The sequence below is a fragment of the Anomalospiza imberbis genome, chromosome 5 (assembly GCF_031753505.1).
Source record: "Anomalospiza imberbis isolate Cuckoo-Finch-1a 21T00152 chromosome 5, ASM3175350v1, whole genome shotgun sequence".
Lineage (NCBI taxonomy): Eukaryota > Metazoa > Chordata > Aves > Passeriformes > Viduidae > Anomalospiza > Anomalospiza imberbis.
Genome location: NC_089685.1, coordinates 20,357,226 through 20,376,706, shown reverse-complemented (window position 1 = coordinate 20,376,706; position 19,481 = coordinate 20,357,226). Strand labels below are relative to the sequence as shown.

The 19,481-nt window shown below is 36.2% G+C and overlaps 1 protein-coding gene across 6 annotated transcripts in view; it reads right to left on the bottom strand.

Moving 5' to 3' along the window:
- GRM8 (glutamate metabotropic receptor 8) overlaps positions 1-19,481 on the bottom strand; it is a 301,899-nt gene that overhangs the window by 58,801 nt on the left and 223,617 nt on the right. For all 6 annotated transcript variants that reach the window (XR_010999002.1, XM_068189820.1, XM_068189819.1 and 3 more), the window contains one exon: positions 6,170-6,306. Coding sequence is in view for 5 of the 6 variants with exons in the window: in XM_068189820.1 (XP_068045921.1) it covers positions 6,170-6,306 (137 nt within the window). In the remaining variant the exon portion in view is untranslated. The remainder of the gene's footprint in view (positions 1-6,169; positions 6,307-19,481) is intronic.

Sequence of the window (19,481 nt, the reverse complement as noted above, 5' to 3'; positions counted from 1 at the left end):
TTCACTTGAAACACAGAATCATAGAAAGGCCTGGGTTCAAAGCAACCTGAAAGATCATCTAGTTCCAACCCCTCTGCTGTGAGCAGGGTCACCTTTCACTAGACCAGGTTGCTTAGAACCTCTTCCAACCCAGCCTTGAGCAGCTCCGAGGACACATGCAAGGTTTTTATCTGCTTTGGATTTTTCTTAAGGAGTAGTATCACATAAGTTGATACCCTCTCGAGCATTTTAATTGCATCAGCTAAATGTGTGATTTTGAAATCACCAATAATTGTGTCTCCCTGAAGACTCATCAGAAGATAAAAATCACTAGCTTGGAAGAATATGGATTTAGATCTACATATTTTTTTTCATAGTGGGGTCTTTAAACACAGATTTTGATAGATCAAAATGGTGTAGAAGCTTGAAATGCAATGAGATTGTACCAAACTGTATTAAAATATGTGGTTTTTTAAAAAAGTCAAATATTAGATTTTAAAACTCTTTAACATTTCACCCTTTTTTTTTTTTCCAACTCATATTTAGCTTTAAAAATAGAGCATTTTATAATGTATTTAGGGCATTTTAAAATAAATGTTCAGAGAAAAAAAGATACTCAGAAATTAACCCAAACAAACTGAATGGCTTTCTAAGGAAAGGTACTCAGGAACTCATTATTAAAACTTTAGGATTGGGACTATTTCCATCTACTGCCACTGACAAAAATCAACATCTCTGTCTAGCCCTTGTAACAACACATGCAATACAGAACACAGTTTCTAAGGGTGAATTCATTATTAATCATAAAAAGAACTTGATTCAAATTATAAGTGCAAGGAAAAGCAATCTTGTTTCTAACAACTTTACTTGTACAGATATTACATGGTTGAGAGCTCAAATTTGCTAAACCCGCACATTTGTAGGGAACTTTTACGTGTGACCTGGTATGCAAAATAGTGTTGCAATATGAATAAAACATAACTTTTGCAGAAACAGCTACCTTTGCCTGGATTTTTATTCATCATAAAAACCAGAATTTTTTAAGCATTTTAACGATCAGACTTCCCTGAAAATTATCTTTTTCTACTGACAAAGACAAGAAAATTATGAAAGTAAACAACAGAAAATACTGACAGTTAAAGTATCATCAATGAGCAGAAGTTCTAAGGCAATTATTTCTTCCTTTAAAATGATACTAAAAGTTTAAAAGGTCTGGTTGTTTCCAGTATATTAAGATCACTTAAAGTCAGGAAACCTTGGAGAGTAAAGGGACTTTACTAAAAGAGGTGTAAATTTACATGGTCAGAATCATCAGACAATCAGGTTCTTTGAGATTATTGTTGGACATTTCTAAATATTTGCTTTCAGAGTTTTCTTGTGTCTGTCAAAGACTGAGATACCTATTTCAAACTCAAGAATAATGCAAAAATTTAAATTTGGAAGATTGTTATTGTTTCTTAATTTATCTATTGTATCAGCATTGTCATGCATTTGTTTTGTAAGAATTACAGAAGTCAGACTGATCAGTAGTCATGAAGTGCCTGTATCTGGAAGCTATAGTTACTTTAGAGGAAATTTAAAAGGTCAGCTAGCCTAAAGGAGAGCATTAATGTTACTGAAGTCTCCATGAAGAAACCAGCATCAGAGCTAGTGGGTCTCAGCAGCTGGTGAAGCCTGCTGAGAAAGAGCCCCTTAGGGAACAGGATACAGAATCTTTATCCAGAGTCAGCATTTCCTGCCCAAAGGGAAAACCAGCACTGCAATATAAAAGGAACAAGTCTGAAGCTTGACAAGGACCCTACAGAGTCAGTCTCTGGCTTTGAGGTGCCAGAGACATCACCAGAGCAACCCTGAATTCGGAGGGTGGTGGCCAAAGGCAGACTGGGGCTGGCTACCAGGTGAGAAGCCACAGCCCAGACAACAAACCTGCAGCCAAAATATGATATAAATTAGCAAAGAGAATCTTAAGGAAAAGGAAAATTTAAAAGTAGGGAGAATGAGGAAATCAGAAATAGAAAAGGGAAACCTTTGGATTAAGTTATTTAGATAGAAGATATGTTCTACTTTGTCTTACATTAATTTTTCCAAGGTTGAACTGTATTAAAAACCTGAAACATTCAAGATTTATTTTTCTGACAGGGAAAATGAACAGATGAATAAAAATTATAAATTTTCTGAAGCACAATACCATCTGCATAGATGAACATAATCATAAACACATCATAGCTACAACATGTTACCACACAATTTGAGGAAAAAATATCAGTAAAAACCAGAGTAGAGGTATCTACAGAGGATATCTAGCTTACAAATATTCACCAAAATCATAGTTACATGTGTCTTCATTAAAAGTAAACTAGAGGAGAAAGGATACGGGGGAAAAAGTATTATATTTTAAAAGCATCTCCTTTAAAGAGCAGCAGGGTAAAAATTGTTCTGCCATCTTAATACTGCTTCACTTTCAATAAATATAGATGTTTTCACAGAAACTAATGAAAACATCCACTGTGTTCCCTATGATTCATTGGCACTCAAAATAACTTCCTAATTTGCAATATGATGATCTGGAGTATTGACAATCATTCAAAAAGATTACTTGGTTTTAATTTATTTTGTCTAGTGGGAGGAGGCAACAGCTTTGCCACAGCAGATCATCATCTGTCATAACTGCCATCAACACCTGCTAAGATTTAGTGAATGTGCAGGAGGAGTGAGCCCTGTGTGCCTGCTTTCATCCTGGCCTGTGTGAGCAGGGGTTCTGCAGCAGAGCAGGAGGTGTTGGAGCAAAAGCAGGACCCTAACACAAGGCTGGGAGCAGAAGATTGCACTGCAGGGCACTGTGCCAGCTCACTCGTATGTTCACAACCCCACATACTAGACAGATCTTGCCTGGGAGTTGGAAAAACCAGTTGCATCCAGCACGTGAGATTATGGTGGTGAAAAAAGAGAGCCAAACAACATTCTAACACAGCCTTAACTAATGAGAGTCAATTAGGGCATCCTTAGATAAATCCTTTCCTGTTAGATTTGAGGTCTATGTGGTTAGCGCGATGTGGTTTCAGTAGTATGAGTACCCATCAATCCAATCATATTTCAGAGTTCCCCCTGGTACATATACATGAGGCAGAAATAATGGGACTGAAAAACTACAGGCTTAATGAAAAATTTAGAAGTCTAGGGGGAGATAGAAAAAGGCAGATCATAATGAAACTAAAATTGAAGCAAATTTTTCTGCTGTATCTTATTTGATATTACTATGTAACTTATGTTAGTACTAGCATTTGTGCAAAATGGGTTTATCAGTTTTTTAGTTAATTTAATAAACACTAACTTTTCAGAAAAATGTAGCAATTATCAAAATCTGGAATTTATTCCATAATAGTTATAATAAGGATCTAACTGTAGTGTTTTCCAGAAATTAATGTTTAATATTAAACTTGTTTAACCATTTTTTTTCCTTTCATGCCTTTCAACAGACAGATATCAGGTTAGTGAAGGGAAATAACACTGCCACATAATCTGCAACACACAGCTTCTGTTGGTAGGATTTTTTTCTATTTGGGCAGAATAACTAAATAAATGAGTCCCTGACAAGTAGTTACAGATATTAAATGGTAGATATGCTAAAGTGGTTTAGCAGCTGTGAATGAAAATGGGGAGTCATCATATGTGTTATTGTGGATAGCACTCAGATAATTATTGCAAAATAGTCTGAACAGGAGAATAATTTGTAAATATTTACTACACTGTCTTTGTAACTCTTCATCAGGAACCTCTCACATGAAAAACCAGCGATATTTGAAACCTTCCTTTCGTTGTTTTATTGAATTCACTGCATAAACTTGCTTTGGTGGATCTTGTCATCAATTCACACTGCTGCCCTTCTCATCAGCCTTTAGCAAAACAACATTGGTATTTCACATTTGCAGAGGTACCCAAACAGCTAACACAACTCAAGTATATTACATATGTAATAAGGAAAGAGATTAACTTAATTTTTCTTCTTCTCTCTTTGCACGAAGACATCTTCTTACAGAAAGAAGTACCTTGGACCCAAAAATTTCTCAAATTAAACCTTGATGCCTATCTGTCATACAAATCTATGTAATATATCCTCTGAATTTTGTTAGGATGGCAATTTTCATCCCAAATATAATTCCATGCACAGGTGGAACTTAACTAACCCAAAACTTGCAAAGCACATTAAGACAACAATTAAAAACACCATCTAAAGATGGGTAAATTGTGTTTTTTTTATTCCTTCTGCTATGAAGTAATAAGGGACAATACAAATTCTAGTTATTAATGTAGAAAAACACTAAAGTCTCCCTTTATATTCAAGGAATATTTTTATTGCAGTAGTTCATCATCCCAATGTTTTAACTAAATCAGAAGTGGTTAGAATTCAAACTTGTCTTTTATGAAATACATTTCCATCTTCTTATATTATTTGAAATACCTGGGCAATTTACCTGTCCCCATCATTTTGTCTGATACCTTTTTTTAAAAGAAGAGTTATTATTTCCTTGCCTAACTTATTAATCTCTCTGAGGAATAACAAATATAAAATTATTCAAAAATACCATCTGAAGGAGCTGATAACTACACAACCCATCTGACTTGAAAATATAAAGAATTTGATTCAGGCTACATTGTGCAACCTTTTACTGTCTTCTCAAGAACAGAGGGGAAGTGCTTTGTTCTGCCAGCTGACAGAGAATAAATAATATTTTTTAAGTGTTTAAAATAATTTAATACTCAAATGAGTATTTTCCAATGTCAGTATCATAATCCAGTTGGTAGAACCATAGAATCATTTAGGTTGAAAAGACATATAAGATCATCAGGTCTAACCATTGGCATAACAAGGCCAAATCCACCACCAAACCATGTCCCTAAAGGCCACATCTACATATCTTTTAAATACCCCCAGTGATGGTGACCACTTCCCTGGGCAACCTGTTCCAGTGCTTGATCACCCTTTCAGTGAAGAAATTTTTTCTAATATCTGATCTAAACCTTCCCTGGTGCAACTTTCAGTAGTTTCCCCTGTCTCATCACTTATTTCTTTCAGGTAGTTGTAGAGAGCAGTAAATTCTCCCCTGAGGCTCCTTTTCTACCTAACAGAATAACCAAGCCCAGCTCCCTCAGCCACTCCTCACAAGATCTGTGCTCCAGACTCTTCACTAGCTTCATTGCCCTTTTCTGGACATGCCCCAGCCCCTCAATGTCTTGTAGTGTTCAAGGGGGAACCTTACTGGCCTCTACAAATACTTGAAAGAAGGTTGTAGATGGGGGGAGGTCAGTCTTTTCTCACAGGTATTGAGTGATAGAACAGGAGGAAATGCTTTCAAGTTGTGCCAGGACAGGTTTAGATTTCATAATAGGAAAAAAGTCTTCCACTGTAAGGGTGGTCAAGCAATGGAATAGGCTGCCCAGGAAAGTGATGAAATCACCATCCCTGAAGATATTTTAAAGACTTGTAGATGTGGCCACAGGGACATGGTTTAGTGGTGGTCCTAGCAGTGCTTGATTGATGGTTGGACTCAATGACCTCAGAGGTTTAAGCCAACCTTAATGATTCTATGATTCTATCAGCTGCAGCCTCTCCAGTGCCAAGTACAGAGGGACAGTCACTGCCCTGGTCCTGCTGGCCTCACTATTTCTGATACAGCCAAGATGCCACTGGCCTTGGCCACCTGGGCACACTCCAGATCTTCATCAGCTGTGTCAACCAACACTCCCAGGACCTTTTCCACTGGGCAATTTTCCAGCCAGAAACTTGCCCTCAGACTGTTGGGGTTGTTGTGACCCAAGTGTAGGACTCATCACTTCACCTCGTTGAACCATGGCAATCGATCCAGCCTGTCCTGAGTGCTCTGCAGAGCCTTCCTACTTTCCATTGGATCAACACTCCTGCTCAACTTGGGCCTCGTCTGCAAACTTACTGAGGGTGCACATGATCATCTCATCCACATCATTGGTAAAGACATTAAACAGGACTGGCCCCAGTACTGACCCCAGGAGAACACCGCTTGTGACCAGGTGCTAACTGGACGTAACTCCATTCACTGTCATCTCTGGACGCCTTGGCCCTCCAGCCAGTTTTTTGCCCAGTGAACAGTGTGCCCATCCAAGCCATGAGCAGCCAGTTTCAGCAGGACAATACTAAGGGAAACAGGGGACTTACGTTTAGATGAAGTTGATTACTCCACTGACCAATTACTTTGTATTCTGTACTCTTGTTGGTGATTTGATACTGAAAAATATCATAGCGTCCAGGAGCATCTCCATTTTCATTGAAAACAACAGGTGTTCCAGCACTCCCTGAAAAAATATTAAAAGCAATAAATACCCTTAAAGGAATTTTAAAAATATACATTAAAGAAAAAATACTAATTAGAAATTGAACAGGTTCTTCATAATGCAAATATAGTATGATAATAAATTCAAAAACTTCCCCAAAACAAAATGTATGTTATCATCATCATGACAAAATCTACACTATGATTCTATGAAAATAATTTTAAAATATAATCCTTTGCTGTCTTTTTTCTCTGATTGTTTGGTTGAGGGTGTTTTGTGTGTGTATTATAGAACATTAGGCAATTCTAGAATAAAACAGAAAGACATTTCTTTTGACATGAAGAAAGACATAATTTCACTTTAGGATGTGTATGCTTGGCAGTAGGCAAAAAACAGCAATCTTGTGATGAACTACATTAAAAATTTCCCAGTTAAGTATGAAAATATTGTTAATATCCTCAGCTTAGGAGCCAATACTCATAAAAGACCTTGAGATGCAAATGTTTAATGTGTGTCACAGTAAGTATGCTATTTCTGACACTGACCACCTATAAAAAAGTATTTTATCAAAATAAATTAAGTACATCAGCTGTGCTTGTTGCTCTCTCCTCTATATACGACACTGCCTGACAGAAAAGGCCATTGCTGAAGCTGTCAAAAGTTATAAATCGACACTGTTCTTATTTGATCAACAAAATGTTCAAAGATTGAAAACTACACATCTACCTTGGCAACCAGACCAGCCAAATTAGAACATATTTTGATGGATTCCTTCAAGGTGACATCAAGGACCTGAACTACCGCAGAGACTTTTCAAAAGCTACACCATTTCCCCAAATTTTTATATATAGGTGAATCATATTTATAGTTGAGATCCATTGAAGAAAAATTCAAGTATGTTAATGTTCTATTTCAGTGACTGTTGAAATTTATCTTCACTGGGGGAAAAACCCACAAAATGCCCTCACAATATTTTCATGTTTCTGCATGTAAACACCCAAGAAAACAATAGCCAGTTCACAGTAAGTTCCTACACAATAACACATGTTAATATATCTAGAGGCACTAAGTCCATTGTGAGAGGTTTCCAGAGAATGAAAAACAAAGCTTGATATTCTGGGTACCTATCAAGAGGAAGTAAGCTAGTAGAAGTAGGAACAGTATACACACTCCAAGATTTCAACATAAATTCTTCTCGTATGTCTGTCTGTCTCTCTCCCATAAAGTATTTTGTTCTCTAAAGCATTTTGTTTTGCATAATAGCTTTCATATAAAATTGATATCCAGTGAAATAAACAGTGTTTTGAGAGTGACAAGTGGCATATTAAATACTGTGTCAATTTCACAGTTCTGCCAGAAAAATTCTGGCTGCAAAAATTGGGTGTGAGCAATCATGGAAGAAGAGTATCAAAAATTATGTGTGGTAAAGACTTAAGACCCCATAAAGATAGAAGAGACTCTACAGAAAATTTTGGAAAGGTCTTCATGCTTTTCTCCCAATTCTTTTGACAGAATGAAGGGCAAGAAAAATCCCAGTCTACAGTCTTTCAAGCAATAATATTATTCTTCACTGGTCACACAGCAGGTTGATGCAATAAATTTCTTCCATGCAACAATCACATCCTCAGCTGTTCTTGGTACATAGTTATGGAGGCAACCTTCAAAACACTACTGTATAGTAACAATAGAATTCACTCAGCAGCATTTGAAGACCTCATGGAAAAACAGCCATTTTTATGAACAGATAGGAAATGTTCTTGGTATACATTAAGAGCAATGGGAACTTATTATTATGCTCAGCAATAAGAGTGTGAGCTTATAATATATGGCTGGCTTTAGAAATATCTTCTGGTGGTTTTGGTTGCCATAAAGTTAATTTTGTTTCATAGTGGGTTTATTGTTGCTCTGATTTGGATTTGTGCTAAAAACTATTGACCACACAGGGATGTTTTAGCTATTTCTGAGCAGCATTTACATAGAGTCAAGGTGTTTTCTGCTTTTCGTCCCACTCCACCATTTGGGAGGCTGGGGGTGCACAAGGAGTTGGGAGTGGACCAATCAGGACAGCTGACCCCGACTGACTCAAGGGTTATTCTCTACCATAAAACATCATGTTCAGTATATAAACCTGGAGGAGAAGAAGGAAGAAGGGGACAGCTGGGGAGATGGCATTAAATCACTCACTCTATGTGTGATACTTTCCTGGAGAGGACTGAACACCTGCCTGCCCATAGCATGTGGTGAATGAAGTCCTTTTGCTTTGCTTATGTGTGCAGCTTTTGCTTCACTTATTAAACTGTCTTTATCTCAACCCATCTGTTTTCTCAATTTTACCCTTCCAGTTCTCTCTCCAGTCCAGCTGGTGGGGGAGGGAGCAAGTCTACAAGATGCTCAGCTGCAGGGGTTAATCCACAACACATGTACAAAGTGACTGACTAGTCCAAACCAGAACTATCTTTCTTTCTTAGATGTAGTGTTGCTCTCAGCTAGAGCACAACAGCATCTCACACTGAGCACCACAATCAACAGGGACATAGCAGCTTGCTAAATTCAGCAGCCTCACCGAGTCCAGCATGATTTTTCCCATGCGGCAAAAGTCAAACAACCTTTGTCAAGTTAATAAAATCAGGCTTGCTAAAATCTGGAATAAGTCACAGAAGATTTACACTCCCTAACACTGAGCAGAAACCACTATCCCTTTGTTAAACAGCGGATTTTAGAAAGTGCAGTAACAGTCACAGTGCCTGCTCTAGAGTATATTTCATTGCGTTTTAGCAATGCTGCCATAACTTGTATATTCTGTTAACAAGGAGACTATAGCTTTAATCCATGCCTTATTATATTCATATTCCATTGTGGAATGAAACATTGAATGAACTATAACTAGGACGTATGCATGACTGGATTGTGCTAATAAACCATTAGCTGCATAACCAGGAAAGCAAAGTTAAAGGCATTTGAAGAAAACCTGTGGGTTTGACCAGTGGTTCCCAAAATAATGAATGCAAGATGGTAGCAGAAATCTTGAAAGTGTAAGGACAGAATGAAAGTGTAAGACAAACTAGATGCCTCAAGGCTATAAACAAACTACCAAGGGTTAATTAATAGTCTTTAAAAATGTTAATCTCATTGAAGAAAAATATACCCTGGTGAATGATCTGAATGAAGAGTGCATCTGAGAATGGATAGTCCTCAAAATGAAAAGGTTTTCTAAGAAAATATACTTTGTTGGATAATCCATCAAATTAAAGTGCATACTTCTGTGGAAAAAACTGATTAACACTGTAGAGAGAGCAGATAATAAACCATGTGCAGAAACACTGTAGCTGATCATAACAACTAATCTCATGTGAGGAGGCAAACTTTGATTCAGTATACACACTCGAACAAGTGCCATGGAAGTATAAAAGTGTCTCTTTTTCTGACAACCAGTTATGCAGAACCGAGCACTCTTGGTATCTGGTACTGCCACATGTACTCTATCATTACCGTTGCAGGGAATTACATCATAGTTCAAGACAATTTAAATGCTCCTCTTATTGAACATTGATTTCTACCTGCAAAACTTAAATTTAACACACTGTAGAGAGAATGTAACACAGAATACAACAAAGACCTGAGGTAGCGACCCAGGACTACATAAATTCCAACTTAGATAAAAAAGTACTTTGGGAAACCACAACAAACGGTTCTTGAGATGCTGCTCAGCAACTACCTAATCCTTCATGTGCCTATATTGTCAAATTACATTTCACATGATTCTAAAATATCTCCTCTTGTGCTGCAGACTGTAATATTAGATCCCTGTGAGGTTAGAGCTTGCATTTGGCCAATGCCTTCCAGTGAAATTCTCTTTACATTTCATGAAGTGGAAAAGAAGTGGTTTTACTTGTAAACCACAAGTTCATGTGTAGTACTGGCCAAGTACATATAAAAATGATTAATATATAAAAGTTCTTAAATTAAGAACATCCCTGAGCTTTATTTAAAAAAATTAAATCAACACATTTGGATTCTTCTTACAGGAAAATCTTTTAATTTTTTTTTTTACTATGAGGCCCTGTTACTTCAGTACATTGACAAAAGTGTAGAAAAGTGGTTGTGCTGATAAGTCTCACAACTGCCATTTACAAAATATTCCAACTCTAGTGAAGCAGATTACATTATAAAGCATGATACCAGATACAAATCTTTTATTTCTGAAATCATATGTGTATGGATTTATATTAATTTATTTTTCTTTTATTTGAAATTAAAATTACCTAAGCTAAGTCTTCATCCTTTGAGCTGTTCCACATAAACTACTTTATCTGCTATGAATCTAAAGAACTAAGCCTGGATTCAATGGCAGGCTTAGGAGAATGGAAGTCAAGCAATTATGTAGTGCACAGTAATACAATTAACTATTGTGTATCAAAACTTCAGAATGCACCATCTCTTAGCATTCAGCTTTATGGAAAGTTTCCTCAGATTTGTAGGATCAAGTCTTATTTCATTAATTCATGCAAATAGTTTCAAGTACTAGAGTTAAGGGTTCAGATTTTTTTTTATAATCATTTCATTCTAAGTAGGTTTTAAAAGGAAAAAGTACTACAGAGATGTACATTAATGAAATTGTTCTCAGGGAAGTAAAAAGAGGGAGAATAATCATTTGAACTTGCTGTACCAAAAGTTCCCAGAAAAGAAAAATGCATTAAAAAAAAATTAAGCAAGATGTTAGTCAATGAGACAAATGAAATAGAAGGTTGAAATGGAATAAATAGAAAGAGTAAATACAGGCTGTTATAGCATTTAATAGAAAAAAAAAACACAGAAAATGATAAACAACTAATCAGAACTAGCAAAATTTAATTTGTGAATGTCAGGCTGTCAGAGAAAGAATATACAGTGTACCAAGCTATGTGAGGTTTGTAACAAAAAGCTGTTATCTGCTTAATCTCCACACAGCAGACATTTCAAAACAATGAGCAACGTGGTTACTAAAATATAAATTAATGATTGTCTTCCACCCATTCAAAATCTGAAAAGACTTCTCGTGCTTTCCCTACATGTTTCAGTTCAAGATTAGGACAATAAAACAAGTTTTCATCCATTTTCATTACATACAGACCTTTACTGACATTTTAAATATCCTAAGATACTGAATACATCCACACAGATATGCAGAATATGCAGATGACAGAGAATCTGTGCCTTTCTGAGGCAGCAGCTGGAGGCCAGATGGATACCCTGGGGTATCTTAAATGGCATTTGATGCCCATGTTTAGGCAATTTATCTTACTTACCACAGGGCAAATTCTGGCTGTTCATGTATGAATGCACAAAGTAGAATGAAAGAGAAACTAGGAGTGCTACAAGAAATGAATTATATACAGATTTAGGGTATATGTAATACAAATTATGGTGGTACCCTTTACAAGGCTTATAGAGAAAGTAAACAATTTGGTATTGAAATAAACTGATATAAATGAATTCCAGGACAGGCAGCACAACTTTATATTTTTGAAGCTGATGGATGAGAACTTAACCTGTGATTTTGCACAGAAGCGTATAATTTATTTGATGTCTTGGTCTTCAGCATAGTGAAAAAATTAAAATTGTGCATTTCTGTGAAAGGAACAGTTCATTCCACTCTTGTATAACATCAGCCAGGACAAGTACCTTAAGCCCATGGTATTTAAAATAAAAAATAACTAGTAGAGCTTTTTTTTCCTTACAGGATCTATTAGAGCTTCTTCCCACATCGAGCACAGAGACGTGCATCATAAAACCTACCCTGAAATGAATAAAATTCAGCAATGAGACTGAACTCTAGCTATCAACAATATAGGAGTAGTAAAAAGCAATTTGCTCCATCATTAACTGGTTGGTGTAACAGTGGGTTTTAAAAGTAGTGATCTAAATGCAAACTCTGGTTCATGCAGTCCTTCAGCTACAACTTCAAGTATAAACAGGAGAAAAATTAATCTACATTTTCTTTGTTCCCTATTTCTCTCCTCCAGAATCTGCTATTGGCCACTCTCAGCAAATACACTACAGTGGTGACATTTTTGTTCTTACCCTCTAACAAATAACCCAGAATATAAAAACACTGAACTCTAGCTCCTCTCCTTACAGCACCTTGAGTCTACTATAACAAAATATGTATAGCTGTGATACGACTGTATCACAGATTAACCTTTGAATTTTGCCAGATAAAGAATTAAAATTAGTAGGCGCCAGTCTGTCACCTGCTGTGGTGACACAGAATTGAGAAGGCAGTTTTGTGTCTCCCAGTCTGGACTCAGCCCATTCTCTGCTCAACAATGCTATACCTTGACCTCTCCTCCCAGTGGTGGGACAATGCTGTGTGAATGACCTTCCCTACTCCACTGCTAGCAGGGAGGGCTAGGAGATGTAGCTCAACTACTTCACAGGTACAGCAAGGCAGGAATTACCACTGTGGCCTTGTCAGAAGCATCCATCTATCCTAGGAAAAGAATGTGATGAATGAGATTCCAATGGGGAAGGAGCTACTGAATAACAAAAATTAGCCCCTTTGAACCTCCCCTGCCATCTTAGCTGTGTTCCTTTCACCTCTGGAAAAGAGACAGCTCTGTCCACACATGGGAGGGGGTTTTGTGAAGAGAGGAGGGAGAGAGTGAGACAAAAAGATTGCTGTTCTCCACATGTAGCCAAAAAAGCTCAGTGCTACCAGCATATTTGAAAGAATACAGCTTCTTTTCATTCTGTACTCAAAAAATCCATAGAGGCAGGTTTCATCTTAAAATCTACAGCATATATTGTGAGCCAGAGAAGATTGATTCAGTTCTACAGCTGAAGAATCCAACAAGTCAAAAAAGCCAACAGGCTCAGGAACAGATATTGTATGCAATGGGAACAGATCACTCAATCCCCTAAAGATCAACGCATGGAATAAAATTAAACTGAGAGATAAATACTACTCTAGTAACATACTAAAATAGTATCAGGGTGATATGACATTATCTAGTACAAGCTAACAGCTTGTACTGAAAGAGGAAGTTATAAGAGGGTAGTTAGGTTTCTCATATAAAAATGTGTGAATAGATGAATAAAGTTTTGTTTGCACAGTATTATATACTGGATAGTATCAAATAATATTTGGTGGAAAATGGTGATTTTAATGTTATCAAGTATATGTGCATATTTTGGTTTTAAATATTGTGGTTGGGCATTCTTTCTTTTTAAATATATTTTGCAACACAAGTAGTAGCAAGCACATTTCTTGTAATTCCTCTGAGAAGAGTTCATGGTTATGATTTTCCACACAAAAAAAAAAAGAAAAAAAAAAGTAGCTGACATATATGCTGGGACATAAGTGGGAATGAAAGTGTGAGAAATCTTTTCCACAAATACAGCCACAAGTAATTTTTTAGTATTACCAAAATGAATACACTTCAAGTAGACATGAATTTCTCTATTAAATCAGGATCACCTGCAGATCCCAGCAACACAACCATGTTATGGCAACATTCCATCAGTTTATCTCAGTGTATACAAGGACTCACGAAGACATATTTGAGAACTACATGGCATGGGTGCACCCTGCCTATATCTGTCTTCACCATTAACTATCGTGAGATACCGGGGATCCTATTTATCGTACTTGTTCCATTTTTCCTGCTGTGTGGCACTGCTTGGTTGGGGTTTTGTTGTGCTTCAATCCCTCTTCCTTTTATTTTTTTGGGAGGCTGGGGAAGGTTGTTGTTTTGGTTTTGTTGTTTAGGATGGCTTTTTTGGTTTTGTTTTACTAGTCCCAGAAAGATGTACTTATTTCAGCACTGCTGACTTCAGTCACATTTTTTTTTTTTTGTCAGGTTTCAGGTAAAAGTCTATCAAGCTGACAATTGACAGAGTGTCTTTCAGCTGATACCAGACTTTTCTCATCAGCTTGCATGTACTAAATGTGAGAAGGCAGAGATGAGTTACAGCTGTCTGCTTCAGACTCCAGTCTGAGCATTTACTTCATGCCAGGATGGAAACATGCCAAGCAGATACATACATACCTCTGTGATTCAGGAGTCAAAGGACACTAAGATAAAGTGTTTCAGATAAGGAAACAACTTAGGTAATACTAGTAACTCACAAGTACCTGTACAGTCTCAGAAAGAAAGATTTCTTCCCTTTCCACTCCAGAAGAATCCCCCTGCTATGGAACCACAGGAGAGAAGGGAAATGTTGAGCTCAGTGAAAGTTGTGCCCAAAAGGTAGTGGGGCTCATACAAGGAAGAAGATCAAAGAAAGCCACTCACTACTACAGGAATCAATCAAGACTGTGATGTGCAGGAACTAGTTAAGCTGCAAAGGCTGTCTGCAGAAAAAGTGGACATCTGAAGAGCCATCTGTATTTCTAGGTGCTTTTGGACAAATGTTTTTAGAGTTTGACCAGCCTCTCAAGCAGCCTCTGTATTAATAGGTTCCTGAGGCCAGTGAAAAGCAAAGAAAATTTCTTTGCCTCAGGTAATAGCTGCCTGGGAAGGGAGGCAGCATCCTGGTGAATTAAGATAACCATCCTTAGAGTAATTGTAAAAATGTCACCAAAATGGGAAATGGTCCAGCTAAGGGGCTTCATCCCCAATACAAGGATTGCTCTGCCAACTCCAAGAGCGCATTTATTTGTGATTTTGCTCCTCTGTGTCCGGGCTCTTGAAGTCCCAGACCATGGCCATAGTTCTCAGATATCATTACTGACATCTTAGTATTTCTGTTATTTATTTTCTAAGCCACTATTATTTTTCAAGATATGATATATTGCTAGAATAAAAATGAACAGAAAATAGGCAAACAAAATCAGTGCCACCTAACCATAGCTGAAATAATGGATTGCAGAGAGAATGAAAGAACTAAACACTTTCCTATTTAAGGCTTATATGCAGTGTAGTTAGTTTACCAAAAAATCCAACACCCAATGAACAAACTCGCAGCCAAAAGCAATTAGCCATAAGAATGGTCTGAAAGCACATAAATAATTTAAGATTTCTCAAACAAGACACATCTGCGTCCTTAACATTGTCTCATTGGGATTGTCATTATGTAACAGACATTAGTCCATTAACATCTAGTTAGCAGACACCTGAAACATAAATGCCATTTTCTCTTTGTCTAACCAAGCAGCTTATTATGACCAATGTATTCTCACTCACCCATGAGGATAGTGCATCTTGCTGAACAAAATCCTATTTGACATCGAGCTATTTCCTGTTTTTTTTTTTTTTCTGGAGTGCAATCAGCTGTGTGTTAATTAAAATAATTAAACAGGTTAAGAGTGTATTAGGGTATTTCCTAATTTTGATTTCTATCACTTGTCAGGGATGAAACCCAACCTTCCTTCCAGTGCTTTAGCTGGGGCTTAAACTCTGACATTTAATGAGGACAACACTCCAAAGAGGAACTGTTAAATATCCATAAACCATTTTGTAGCTCAATTTCTTTTGTGCAGTCTACATCAAAAATGAACGAAGTCACACAACTGTACACACATACACACACACAAAGCTGCAGGCCATGCTTCAATTACCACAAAAAATTTGGAGAGAGGCATCAAGCAAAAATATCACTCTCAGAATCACAGCTTTGAATTTTCCAAAGTATCCAAGGTAATGTTATTTCAGCTTTTTGACCTTGTCATGTCTTATTCTTTGATGTTTCCAGAATGCAAAATCCTCTAATACAATTCACAACAAATGTTACGTTATTCATTAAAGTATTACCTTGTGCCAGAAGGAGGGAAAGACTACAAAGCAGTTCCTGAGAAGCCTGATGTGCAATTAAAAAAATGCTTGAAATTCCTGAGTCCTTCAAGTCTGCACAGCAATAATTAATATACTGCAATCAAAGGATAAGTAATTTATAGAATTTTGCTGTCTTGTTTCTTTGTAATTACAACAACCATTAGTGAGCAACTGATGTCCACTGAAAATTTACTCTGTTGCCATGGTTATTTTAAGGCAATTGTAAAGCTACTAATCTCCAAAGACATAAAACTATATTAATGCTATAAAACATTTAAGAAGTCGTTATAGTTTACAATGTTTTACAATCCGTTTATGGGTCACAGTTTTACTGAAAAACTGACTTAAATTTAGAAGTAATTTAAAACACCTAAAACATATATACTCACTCCCATGCTTCCCACTTTCTAAAGACCCTACTTTAGAGAACATACAGACTATCTGGGAGGTCAGTCAATGGAATCTTTCAGTATTAAATTTTCAGAAACTTATATACTAATGTCTATACTAATTTTTACACCTTTATGGTTGTTGTGAAGGAGTATAACTGGACTTTTTTCACTGACTCTTGCCTAGGATACAGGGTTATTCACCTGTTTAAATGGATTGTATTTGAAGCTGTTGTTGATATCTGGGGCAGTAATTTACTTTAATTGAAGACAAATGGGGACAATTTTTTAACAGAAAAACAAGTCTTTATTAGAAGAACAATATATTCTCTGAACAGTTGATGTCTCCATTCAAGGAATTGGTGAAGAGTATCCTTCAGTGAGACATTTTTTTACAGGTATTGTTCTGTATTAATATTAGGGAACACAGACCATATTGTTAATGCAGTAAGGCTTGAGGCTGTGCATCTCAATCTCTTCTACTGGTATGAGAAATTCACATTCCAAAAACTGTCAGTAGAAATAACTATTAGTAGAATAATAACTGTCAGTAGAAATAATAACATTTTTAGTATTACTGAAATTTTACAGCTAATCTCAAAAAACTTAATTTTGGATCCCAGATACTAAATTCATGTAATGAGAGAGAATCTTTTTAGCTTGCTTTAAAAAATTCTGAATCCTCAGGACCATGGAGAAAAGCTTTCTTTTGCAGCCAAACTCCTAGTCAAAAAAACCCCAGATGGTGCAAAAGAAATTCTCCAAGAGTATTTTTAATCTTAAATTTTAAAGGTTTCTTTGAGGACCTTGCTCAAGATATCTGAGCTCATGGTATTGGAACACTTAGTTATAGTAAGTGATATGATGAAAAATTAGACATCCTTCAAATCTTGACATCTTCCCTATATAACTTAAATATATAATGATTAAAGTCATATACATCAAATGATACTGATTTCTTCCTTCAGTATCATAAGGAAGACAGTTAAATTCTGTTTAACTAGATAATTAAATCAGGTTTGTAACTGATTTTCATTATGGAAAAAACACAAATTTAAAAGAAAAATCTCAAACCCAAAAGATATATTTTATCTTGTGTTTGGCTCAAAATTTCCAAAAATAAATCTTTCCAGTTTATCGCTGTTCAATGAGAGTAACATAAAAACATACATCCACATTTTTTTTTCTTTTGCAACAATTATCAAGTTTTTTAATATTTAATATGCTGGTTTGAAGTCTCTAAAAAGATATACTTTCACAGCTGGGCAAACCAGACACCATACTTCTTTGAATGCATACTCAATCATAGTAATGACACTGTCCTGATTACCTGCTTGCCACAAAGGGGTTGTTTTTATCTGATTTAAATGTCAGCCTATAGGAAGCTCATGCAGTGCAGGGACCTGTTGAATTGCCAAGAGATGAAATCACACACCTTGAGCTGGCAAAAGACACACCTGGTAAGCAGGCTGAACCCAGCAATACTAGGTTGAGAAAAAGACTCAAACAGAAGTTAAAAATGAAGGAAAGAAAAAGAGCATCTTGCTTCTGGTGCTATTCAGAATATCAAAAAATAAGCTTCTAGAACTCACTTAAAGGTAGTTTTAATTGCATTGTCAAATTTGTTTAATTATGCCTGGGTATCCAAAATCTAAGATCATTTTATTTAAAAATAATTCACAATCTAAAATTTAGTACCTAGATTCAGTCATAAATTTAATGCAGTTGTTGGAACTCATGTAGCCATAGTTTCTCAGGTATTTAATATAAGCAGAGTTTTGCCAGCTTGTGAAGTCTCTAATAATAGCCACAGATAACAGCATTGTATGCTTACTTACCATCATGGACAAGTCAGATTTTTTAAATGTCAGTAAACCTAGTGTTCTCACTGATGACTATGATGCAATATGAAGATCTAACTGCTACCATGATTTCAAAGACCACATAAACCCCCTAATTTGCTAATTGTTGCTCTACCTGCTTAAAATAATGCCATCATTCTTGCAGGTGGTTAGACAGGTGGTTATAGGAGATGCTGTACTAATTTGTTATTGCCTTAGGTACCTGGCAGACTGGAAAGGGCCTTGTATATATTCTCATTGCCTTTTGCTGTTTCCCTGTAAGAAAGTTGGACTTCTGTAGCCCAAAAGAGTAAAAATCATTATTGTCTCTGAAGTAGTCAGAGCAGAGTGAATCCCCTTACAAAAAAAAAAAAAAAAAAAAAAAAATCCACATCTTGATATGATTAAAAACACAGTAAAAGTAAGGTATGGTAGTGGGAATCTCTGCTTACAATAGCCTGAGCAACAGCAATGAGACACAGCCTGTGTTAAGTATTACAACTTGAAAAAGCTTCCTTCACAGTTACATCTGTGTATTTATAAGGTAGTGTTAAGTCCTATGAGAAGAAGGTTTAGGATTTGATGATCCCATTGTATAAAATACAGCTACCACTCTACATAAGCTGTGTTTGAGTTTTTTAATCCTATTGAATGATTTCATAAAAAGATGATTTAAAGACTAATTCCTTCTCAAATACAAAGACAAGACTCTAGACGGTGATCTTACAGAAACTGCCTAAGAGTCACAAAAATTGTGTCAAGGAAGTATCCTATCCAAGAGAAAGAATACTTTGCCATTACTGTGGTCTGTCAGATTTCTGCTACTTTCTCTTAAAGTAAAAACTCCAACACTTTGTCCCACTCAAATATTGCTGCTTTCTATGCCCATATCATACCTCCATTGGAGCAATGGCTTTCTTACCCATCAAAACTCAAATTAGAAAAATAAAAGTTTGATTTTTTATTTAGGAAAATATTACAAAACCTTTTCAGGTTCTAAATTCTATTTCTGCAGTTATCTGAAGCCCTTTCAGATTTATTTCTTTTGAGGATAAGTTGACATATGAAACATGTAGTTGCAAACATTATTTAAATTTTAAAAATTAGTGCACATAAAATCCTCTTTCCTTGAAACTCATCTGGTTTTTTGCTATTTCTACAGTCCAAGGAAGTATTAGGTCATTTTGTAGCTAATTATCCAAGCTCATCCAGGC